At 43.0% G+C, this 10,697-nt stretch overlaps 1 protein-coding gene across 2 annotated transcripts; it reads left to right on the forward strand.

Moving 5' to 3' along the window:
* The first annotated feature begins 6,337 nt into the window (after positions 1-6,337).
* LOC147457934 (putative receptor-like protein kinase At1g11050) lies at positions 6,338-9,483 on the forward strand. 2 transcript variants are annotated; one of them, XM_086512703.1, is made up of 2 exons: positions 6,338-8,368; positions 9,007-9,483. In XM_086512703.1, the coding sequence occupies exons 1-2, from the start codon at positions 6,513-6,515 to the stop codon at positions 9,014-9,016; spliced, it is 1,866 nt and encodes a 621-aa protein (XP_086368829.1). In that variant the 5' UTR covers positions 6,338-6,512; the 3' UTR covers positions 9,017-9,483. The 2 variants fall into 2 exon arrangements, with proteins under 2 accessions (XP_086368829.1, XP_086368830.1); XM_086512704.1 differs by lacking the exon at positions 9,007-9,483 and having other exon boundaries at positions 6,339-8,853.
* The last annotated feature ends 1,214 nt before the right edge of the window (positions 9,484-10,697 follow it).

Genomic DNA, 10,697 nt, shown 5'->3' on the forward strand with positions numbered 1-10,697 from the left:
GAACTAGAAAAACTAAGAGAAGACCAGAAAAAACGTGGAGAGAAGAGGAGGAACAACCGCAACTGTGTTTTTGCTGTTTTTGGAGCGTGTTTTGGCCGTAAACTGCTCATCCAAGGTCGGATTTGAGCACTTTGACATTGTAGACTAGGATTTTGGGCCGTTCCGGACGCGATGACGCTGTCCATTTTTTCAATTTCCTCACTATTTTTTTGCTATTTTGGTTGTGTAAGTTTCTCCTATGAGCGAAGCTTCTGCTCCAATTTGTGATTGTATCTGGCATACTTTACCTATATTGTGTGAGCTATTTGCCCCATTGGTGTTGGCCCAAGCTCAATTGTATCTAAACATCAGAAATTATCCTCTTTTGAGTTGAGGTTTTTGGGTGTGTGTGTGTGTGTCTCTCTCTCTCTCTGTGGAGTGGGTAAATGGGTAGTCTCTCTCCTCTCACTCCATAGGTGTGTTCCCTATCTCGGCCAAGTGGGTTGTGTAAGCTGAGTGGTGCCCCATAGTGTGTGTGTATATCATCCCAAGAGTGTGTGTCGGGTCGTTATAGAGGCGTTCTATATGTTTCCATCCCGCTCACAGCGTTTCCAGTGAGTTTCCAACCACAATAAGTCTTTGTCGCCTTGATACTATTGCATTGATTATTTACATGCCGTTAGTGACCTTTTGGTTGAGCCTACTTATGATTCACAATGCCTCCTACACCTCACTTGCACACCATCAATGGATGTCACAAAGTTGAAGCAAAGATGCACTCTTTACCTTTTGATGGAATTCTTCCACAACTTTTGATGTGTGCAACATAGTGGCGTGCATTTGGTAAGATGGTGCACCTCGAACAAGGATCACAAAGGTCCATGAAGTTGAGAATGGGAAGATTGTCAAATATTGGGATCCGAGCGACCTTTTCTCCACCACAACCACTTAATAATGTCGCCTCATAACGGCCTCACCCATGTACATGATCTTGTGTGTGTGTGTGTGTGTGTGTGTGTGTGTGTGTGTGTGTGTGTGTGTGTGTGTGTGTGTGTGTGTGAATCGAGAGCTGCTCCTCTTAGGTATCCTCCATTTCTTCAAAAATGCTTGGCGGCCCAAAAGCTCTCGTATACTCAAGTGCTGGTTGTGACCAAGAGGGAGTAGGTGGTGAGCATGGGATAGAGAGGGTTGCAAGTCATGGAAGACAATGTAGGTAGGCAGCACGAGAATGGGCGGAGTTGGTAGCTTGTTAGGTGTAGAGAAGGCGGCCGTTGACAGGGGCGCAAGCACTCAGTAACCAAACTCGCAAACCTAAGTCCTTTAATAAATTCCGTCACTAGAGCAGGAATGGGCATCTGCGAGAAGAGTTTGCAACTTGTTCTTCTTTAGTGAATTTTCTAGTCCGTCTCCTCACCATACTAGGTTAGATCAAGTAGATTTACATTCATGCATCACTTGGGGGTTGGTGCGAGTGGAATATACCTACACACTGCAATAGGTTTTTATTAAACTTTGTTGCCCGAATATAGATTAATATTTTAGATCTCCCCTACAAGATTTTCGGCCCAGCTGTAGAGTTCCTCCCCTAAGAGAACTTTTACAAATTTTCAACTCTACAAAGTTGGCACACCCGCATCTGATCTTTTTGCCTCGCATTTCTTTCAATCTACATTGTTAACACATCTTGTACCTTACTGATTGTTGTGACAACATTGAGGATGAGAGGGGGGAATTCCACCCTTGCCATGAAAAATTGCCCTAAAGTAAGGACGGTGATGATATTCAAACCGTAAAATAAGGACGATGATGGTATCTGAGTGAAAAATAGCCCGAAACTAAGAACAGTGATGATATCACAGCTACTTTAGAGGAGAAATCAAAACCTTCTCTCTCTCTCCCACTTGTGGACCATAACCCATGAAAGCCAATGCTCTCATGATGATTGGTTATAGGTTGGTCCGGATTGCACTTACACACAAATTCATCCATAGCACAATATATTTCTCTAAGCTGGGAAGTCAAAGTAAGCATGATCATAACAAATATCCTCCTATGTGACCTTCAAAACCACTTCATTTGAGAATTAAGTTAGAGCTTGTCTGGCCCTAGGCTCATTATGGCGTAGTCTAGCCTACATATCTAGAGTTATGACATAAGCTTAGTACGCAGATCTTTCTATTGATGTATGCTCGTGTGTGTGTGTGCGCGTGTGTGGTGCATGGGTGTACGTGAGCATATAATATTACTTAGTTCTACACCCAGCATTGATTTATTAAGTGCTCATCCAAACACTTTGTGCATTTGTTTGGAAATGTCAACGTCTTCCATATTGTTATGTGTCTTCAACCATAGGCAATGAGCTTCTTTGCCATGCCCATGCAATGCCCATGCTCAACATACCCACAATAGATAGAGTTCAAGAGAGGACATCTAGGCCAACTCCTTTAGAGAGAAACTATCACTCTTCATTAGGTGAGAATAGGTCGTCTAGGCTCAGTCCCTATTGCACATATCTTGCAATTATGAGCTTCAAGAAACCACATCCCTAAAAAGAACGTCAATATATAGAATGTCCACCCATGGGAGTCTCTTGCACAATTCCACATCCATTTAAAATGTCATGAACTTAATTTCTAACCTTCTAAACGTATTTTCCATCGTGATTTGGGATTTGGTCACTTAAGACTAATGAAAATAAAAAGAACAAGCAAAGTTTATTTAAGTGCTTATGGACTGGCTAGTCAAAGTCCATAAAAGAGAGATCCACAACCTCTGTCTTCTCTAAAGAGTTCTCTTAAGGAACCTCTCTCCTTTCATAAGTTTCATTGCTTGGCATATTTGAAACATTAAAATTTGTGAAATGGGAGACCTTTTATCCTACCCAAGGTCGCTAGGCCTTAGTGTACCATGACCACTACGGGCTCCCATTTGTGAAATGGGAGACCTTTTATGCTACCCAAGGTCCCTATGCCTTGGCATATTTGAAACATCAAAATTTGTGAAATGGGAGACCTTTTATCCTACCCAAGGTCCCTATGCCTTAGAGTACCATGACCACTATGGGCTCCATTCAATTTTTATGGGGGAATTACTAAAACCTTGTGTAATCTTGTGTTAAAAAATTAGGATGACTCATGTTTAAAGCTCCTTGATCATCTTCAACTACTAATCTATGACCATTTTTCAACAACTTGTGTCCTCACCTATAAACATTGTAAAATTTTTGGAAAAGTTCTAAAGGATTTTGGAAGTACCGGGGATAACATCAAAATTTGTGAAATGGGAGACCTTTTATCCTACCCAAGGTCCCTATGCCTTAGTGTACCATGACCACTATGGACTCCAGTCAATTTTTATGGGGGAATTATTGAAACCTTCATGAAACCTTCGTGTAATCTTGTGTTAAAAAATGGGATGACTCATGTTCAAAGCTCCTTGATCATCTTCACCTACCAATCTATGACCATTTTTCAACAACTTGTATCCTCACCTAAAAACGTTGTAATTTTTTTGAAAAAGTTCTAAAGAATTTTGGAAGTACCGGGGATAACATTTTCCTAAAACAAGAGGTATTTAGTGGACTTTTAAGATTTGAGGGTCCCCCCCCCCCACCACCACCACCACAACAATAGATATAAAAAATAAATGGAGGCTATCTCTATTGTATATGTTTATGGTATCCCTATTAAAAACCCCTCAGTCACGTGACATCATATAGAACTACATAGTGAATCCCCCGGGGAGGGCTCATGAGTTGTGGGCCCGAGGGCAGGACCAAAGCAAGGCCAAATTCATATTGTTGTTATTCACATGGGAAAATTTCAAGGTAAAATTCCACCGACTTCAAACATGTTATCGAGAGGGGAAGTGCAAAAGCTACTACAACTCTTGAGGATAATTTCCCTTCTATCGCGAGGACTTTGATTCTTGAGAGCTAAATTGGCCGACTTGGCTACATCTAGGCTTTGTTCTAGTGAAAATCTACAAGACAATGACAAGCTAAACTTACTTTGTAGTTAGCTTTTGCAAATTTCAAGTACCTCCAGAACTTGATGGTGCATAACTTGCAACTTATAACCCCTTAATGCACATTATACATAGGCTCACGCTGTTTGTTTGATATGGAAATGCCTCACGTTTTTTTGAAGGTTCCACAGTGTTTTGTCAAATTATTGGACTATCAATTTATCAAATTATAAATTCTTGGCATGTACCTTAGTAACTATCAATAAAAGTCATGAAATACAAATAATTTGCAAAAGATGGACTATGCATAATATGCATAAAACTCCCTCCACCCATGATCACTTGCCCTATAGTAACGAAGAAAAAGTAAGCATTCTTGCTAGCCACAATCCAGCTTAATCGAGAAAAAGTAACTATACATCAACCCTATTGGGCCATGTGCCAAGAGAGAAATGGCCTTACAAACTTGAGAGCTTCTTTTAAGAACGCATTCTTGGGTGCTCTACATGGGAGAGATCTAACCAATTCTGCTTCATTGACGGGTGCGTCAAGCTCCTTCAACATTTTTTAGATGCAACGCTACAATGTGCATCTTCTAGATATGGAGTGTATTTGAACTTCATATAAGCGACAAGGGAGTGAGTGTTTCGGTCATATAAGGTGTCCACCTCTTGATTTTCTAAGGGATGAAGGGGCCAAAGTGAGAAAGCCCACATGTTGTGGGACGGAGGAGGGTGAGGCCCGGGGAGGCCTTGTCACTAATTGACACCTCCCTAGGGAAGTGGGATCAATGGCCCACATTAGATGTCGCGAGGCAAGAGCAATTTGAGTCGTTGGATCACATTTTTGAACTAATTGGGCCAACTTGAGAGGGTATGTGCACCGCACCAAATTTGGTGTGAACTTGATTTGAACTAAGCGTGAACTAGTGGTTAGAGGGAGAGAGAGTGTATGGGTTCAAAACTTGAATCTATTAAGACCCTTGGGAACTTTTGCATTCTTTGGACAATCCAACAATCATGATTAACCAACGATCGTGAGCCGTTCATCCCAATTCCCAAGGGGAGGTAACAATTAGTGAAGTGACAAGAGCGGAGCTACAAAAGCCATTGTAGCTGTTGAGGCTACTTGCCCTTTCGTCACTTTCACGCAATGAGGACTTTGACTCTTGAGAGGTAGCACAATCATTTTTGACCGAGTTGGCTCCATCTAGGCTTTGTTCTAGTGCAAGTCTGCTCGACAACAACAAACTTACGTTGTAGTTCGCTTTTGCAAGTGCAGGTACCTCGGTCATGGCTGAAAATTGCAACCCTGCCCACCCTTCCCAAGGCCTTTTGCCGTGCACATGCATGGCATATAATTCTTAGCCCTTCACTCTGAAGAGCATGTTGGCCAAGTAGCCCTTCCTCATTGAAGGGTGACTTTATTCTAAACCTTCCCTGGGAAGGGCAAGCTCTCAAAACACCCTTCAAGGGTTACTTCATGATAGGAGCTATGCTAGTTGACTAAATTGGTCTCGAGGGTGGCCATTTCGATGACATGATGGCATTTCATGGGAGCATGTCTATGAGAGATTGCAGTTGGGTAAGTTTTCTAGAAAAGTTCTTTTCCATCAATGTTTGCTCTTGGCAAAAAAGTGTGCATGTCCAATAGAGAATTTTAGAGACTAGAATAATGTGTCTTCCAAGTATAGTCTTAGACTCATGGGGTTACCAATTGTCGTGTTTTTTTCTTCCCCTATCCATCGTGATGATTAAATATAAGGGCCATGCACCAACACATTGTAGTTTTCAACATGCAATCCCATCGCAAGAGAAGAAAGACTTTGGGATAATCTTGTGTATAGCAAAGACACCATGATTAGACTACATGTTTGTGCCTCTGAAACATATATGAGTGTACATGGGAGTTTAGCATGTGTATATAGTTAACACGTATTTATGTAAAGCATTTATGTAAAGCGTTGCTACAACCTCCTATAAAAGGTGTTAATTCTCTCATAAACCGTGTGATAAAATTGGAAGGGTTAAGGGATTTTTGCCCTATGTTGTGAAGGTTGTCATCTACAATAGCCCTGCCTATGGGACGGGCAACCATAAATGTATCCCTTCCCTAGGAAGGACACCGGTGCCCTTCAATTTTCAGGTCTGCGAGTCGGTCCTCAAGAACTTGGTGGCCCATAGCTTGCAACTGGCAACCTCACAATGCACATTATACATAGATGATGATAGGCTCATGCCTCACGTGGTTTTAAGGTTCCACATGGTGAAATTAAATTATAGGACTATCAATTTATTCAATGATATATTCTAGGCATGCCGCATGTGCCCTTATTGCGCACTAGTCTCGCAGGTTGTCCAAGGAAAATGAACTCATCTTTGACTTAATGAGCAGTGAGCGCGATGGAAAAACGAGGCCTCAAGACTAACACCTAAGAGGCTAAGACCACTCGGCAGTTCCCTTTTGGGGGAGAGAGAGACGGAGAGGGTGGGAACTATGGTGACATTGAGAGCAGAGGGGAGCTAGCCCGACCCTTGAGAGAGAGAGAGAGAGAGAGAGAGAGAGCCATGCCTCCGCAGGTTGCCCTAGCTCTTCTGCTCCTTCTTGGGCTTCGCATCTGTACGACACCATCACTTTCAGCGTCATCGACAGGCTCTTGCCCCATAGATTTCTCCTTTGTGAGCTCCTTCTACCCTACTACATGTCAAGGCTCCTCAACAGATCAACAAGGGCCACCAAGCTCGGCCTGCTGCCTCACTGCATTCAACACATTTGGTCTCGGCATCGCCTTGTATTTGCGCGAATCCCACATCTTCGAGCTCCCCGACAACCGCACGCTCTATGCATGCTATGATGCATACCAAGCGGTGCTCATTAAGACCGGGCTTCAAAAGTTTTCCGTGCTTGATTGCCAACAATTCAGCAATTCCTCTCATTTCATAAGGAGCCCGACCCTCTGTGGGGGAATTGAGACTGTCGAAGATTGGCAGAGCAAAGTAGGTGTCACGGCTATGGATTCCTCGTGCAAGGGCGACCTTTCGAACTCAGCCGTTTGCCAAGTCTGTTATGTCGATGCATTATTGGCGTTCTCCATAGCCAGTAATATATCTGTAAATAATTCTGATTGCTTCTATTTCGTGGCTCTATATGCGGCTGGTGTAATTAATGAGTTTGGCCCCACCAATCCTGCAACTGCTGGCTGCTTGCTAGCCCTCGAAGCTTCCACCTCAAATCATAACAGGTCTCACCACCTCGCCACGTTCGTTGCAGTTGGAGCTGCAATTGTCGTCTGTTCATTATGTGTGATTGCACTCTCTACCTGGCTATGGTGCCGTCGAAGGCAGCAATTATACCATCAACGGTTTGTTAGCAGGAACAGGAGGCTTTTGAGCAGCACTTTACAGCCTAATGTGGGCGCAATTTGGTACCAGTTTGATGACATTAAACTGGCAACCAACAATTTTTCGACCAATAACCTCATAGGATCAGGTGGGTTTTCCGTCGTATATAAAGGAATCATGCCAGATGGATCTCAAGTGGCTGTGAAAAGCCTAAAAAACTGCACTAAAGAAGGTGATGCAGAGTTTAGTAATGAAGTGGAGGTGATCAACAGTGTGCGACACCGCAATCTCGCAGCTTTAAGGGGATGTTGTGTTGCTAGTAACACAAGCCTAGGGCACCTCCGGCTGCTCATCTACGACTACATGCCCAATGGAAGTTTGGAAGACTATCTTTTTCAAAAAGGGAAACCAGTATTAGAGTGGGCAGACAGGGAGCGTATTGCTGTGGATATGGCTCGTGGTCTTGCATACCTTCATATGGGTGTTCAACCTGCCATTATACACAGAGACATCAAAGCAAACAACATTCTTCTAGATGAGCATTTAAATGCACATGTGGCTGACTTTGGGCTAGCCAAAGTGACGTTAGAAGGGATGACGCATATGACGACAAGAGTGGCGGGAACGCAGGGATATCTGGCCCCGGAATACGCCTTGTATGGGCAGCTAACAGAGAAGAGTGATGTGTATAGTTTTGGAGTTTTGCTTCTGGTTTTGGTGAGTGGAAGGCAGGCATTGGATTTGCGGGGTGAGTATCCACTAATTACAGACTGGGCTTGGGTGATGGTGAAGAGTGGGAATACATTGGGCGTTGTCGACGGGCGCATTCGCGACACGGGTCCTGCCAAAGTGATGGAAAGGTTTGTGCTTATTGGTATACTATGTGCCCATCTTCTGGTTGCTTTCAGGCCCACAATGGCTCAAGCCTTTAAAATGCTACAAGGGGTTGTGGAAGTGCCACAAATTCCCGACCGTCCTCTGCCTTTGACACATGATGGTCTTCTCAATTTTGATGGCAACTCCAGCGTGTCCTCTATGCCTAGCATTGGGGATCCCCGCGCCTACACCGAAGACCTTCTTAGGTAGGTTTTTGCCTCCCTCAGAGTACTAAACTGGGTAAAATGTATGCCACCTTATCATGTGCATTGGGGATTATAACCATGCAACCCGATAAATCAGGAAAATTGAAGATTTTTGCATTCATGGTAGCCCATCCACAAGAGAGTAATCATGCATAAAATGGACCAAATGCTTTGACATCCCCGGCGCTAGCGACATCAATGCTCAATAATACGGGGCTCAAATGCAGAGAGGGAGGGCTTATGAGCACAGGGACATGCCTGCCTCAGACAAGCCTTCTTTGCTATTGATCACATCTTCTCTGTGTGTTGCCTGATTGACCGGGCAAAAGCGTGGAAGAGGAGGCTACATTGTTGCTTCGTGGATATGAGGAGGCTACATTGTTGCCTTGTTAATTTTTCGCCAGAACCTTTGACACTACTTTTGGATATATTTGCTTGATGTATTTAGAGATAAGTCTGGAGATGATCAAGTGCTGGGTTCAAGATATCAAGTGCTGGGTTCTGGTCTTAGTGTATTCATAGGCATGCTTTGAGAATGTTGACTTTGACACTTGAATTGTTTCTTAGATTATTATAAAAATGCTCTGGGTTCTAAGAATGGTGACTTTGACACTTGAATTGTTGGTTGGATATGCAAGGTTTCTTTGATGCAAAAATCAATGAGGATGGAGCTTGATTCAATGCCAAAGCAACTTGGGATGATCCTTTCGAGGATGGCTTCCATGGATTTTTGAGCATTTAATATTGAGGACAAGCACAAATTATCTCTCCTCCTATTTGGGAATCTAATCATCCAATATGTGGAGACCTTAAGAGTCGGGTTGCCTCCACCTACGGGGGTTGGGTGTGTGTTGTAATTTCAAAGTTCTACTCTCCAAAAAAAAACAAAAAAAACAAAAAATTAATTAAAAAAATACGTGGAGACCTTATTTAGAAACACTTATTAGACCAAACATCAAGGCAAGAATGTGACATTTTGGCAGCTCTCCCTCTTAGGCTTAACAAAATTATGAAGAAAATTGGTCCAAAACACACATTCATAAATTGCCTTCTTCTTTAGTGATCATTTCTTGTAATTAAGACCATCTTAAATCACATCCTCTTTGTCGCCGGCTCACATGGCATCACTTTACTTTTTCGTTCTGTTCCCACTAGGTTTGTATTTTGAGACATTGAAGTGGCTTGAGCCACAATAGTGGCTTTACGCCTCATACACTAAAATTGGCTTTAACTTTTTCAAGAAACCAAGAAGAAAAAATAGAATATAGGATGTATGACATAGAGAAAAACGTTCGTATACTATTTCTCTCAAAAAAAGTGTTCGGGTTAAGGTTTATGTGCCTTGACTGGTCGTTCAGGTCATGGGCGTCCGTCCATTGTTACCCTATACTTATAGTGAGTATACTGTATAGGGGGAGCTGCCACTTCACAGTCTCTTCACAAACATCGTGTGCTCTTCTCCTTCCTCTTCTCACTCTCCGTCTGTGGTGCTCTCCGACTCTTTTCAATTGGTATCAGATCGAGGTTTTGTGCTTGGTGTTTTCGAGCCCGCGCGCGTGCGGACTTTCAAGAGTGTAAACAGGGTTTTGACTTCGGTATCGGCAAATTCAGCTTTCCGAGAGAGTTTCCACCTAGTGTCTTGATGTTTTATCTCTGTTTCGAAACCATTCGAGCCATCAGAAACCTCATTCGAGCTACGGTTGAGGAGCTGCATTTTCAGCCCTCTTTTGGCAGTTTATGCTGCGTTTTTGGGTCGAAACGGAGGTTTTTGACATATAGCTTTCACACCCGGACTCGGATACATGTGATCCAGGAGTCTAACTTGGGGTTTTTGCATGTTCCGGACGCACTCATTATATCAAAATTTTAAAATTCTGAATGCTGAATTTTTTGCAAAAGCAGTTGTTCATTGTGTGTCGATGAGATGTGAGAGTGATATTTGCTACAAGTTTCCTCGCAGGTGGGAGAATACGATGTATGCCTTATGTGGTTTGATGCTGGGAGACTAATGTGATTGCATTTTGAGCTCGACAATGTATGCCTCGAGCATGTTTTTTGGCAGTAACAGGTAGAGCAGATATTTGTGTACTAGATTTGCAGGTGTTTGCAATGATGTATGCAAAGTGTGGAGATTGGTGCATGCATTTGGAGTGCGGTTTGATGCGTTTTGGTTGTTCACGGTTTTGAGCCTGTAGTCAGTTTGGTTACTAGTTTTGTGGCCATTTTACTGATAAAACTCTGGCGAAATTTTTCCAGGAGTTTTATGTGCATTGTTGGTGCGATCGAGATTGCGATTGCTTATAACACTCAGGATTTGTGTGCAGTGTTT

The sequence above is a fragment of the Adiantum capillus-veneris genome, chromosome 5 (genome assembly GCF_014529385.1).
Source record: "Adiantum capillus-veneris isolate H3 chromosome 5, ASM1452938v2, whole genome shotgun sequence".
NCBI classification, from domain to species: domain Eukaryota; kingdom Viridiplantae; phylum Streptophyta; class Polypodiopsida; order Polypodiales; family Pteridaceae; genus Adiantum; species Adiantum capillus-veneris.

Bases quoted from the DNA above. Each gene is read 5' to 3' on its own strand.
- LOC147457934 (XM_086512703.1), top strand. From the start codon at position 6,513: ATGCCTCCGCAGGTTGCCCTAGCTCTTCTGCTCCTTCTTGGGCTTCGC.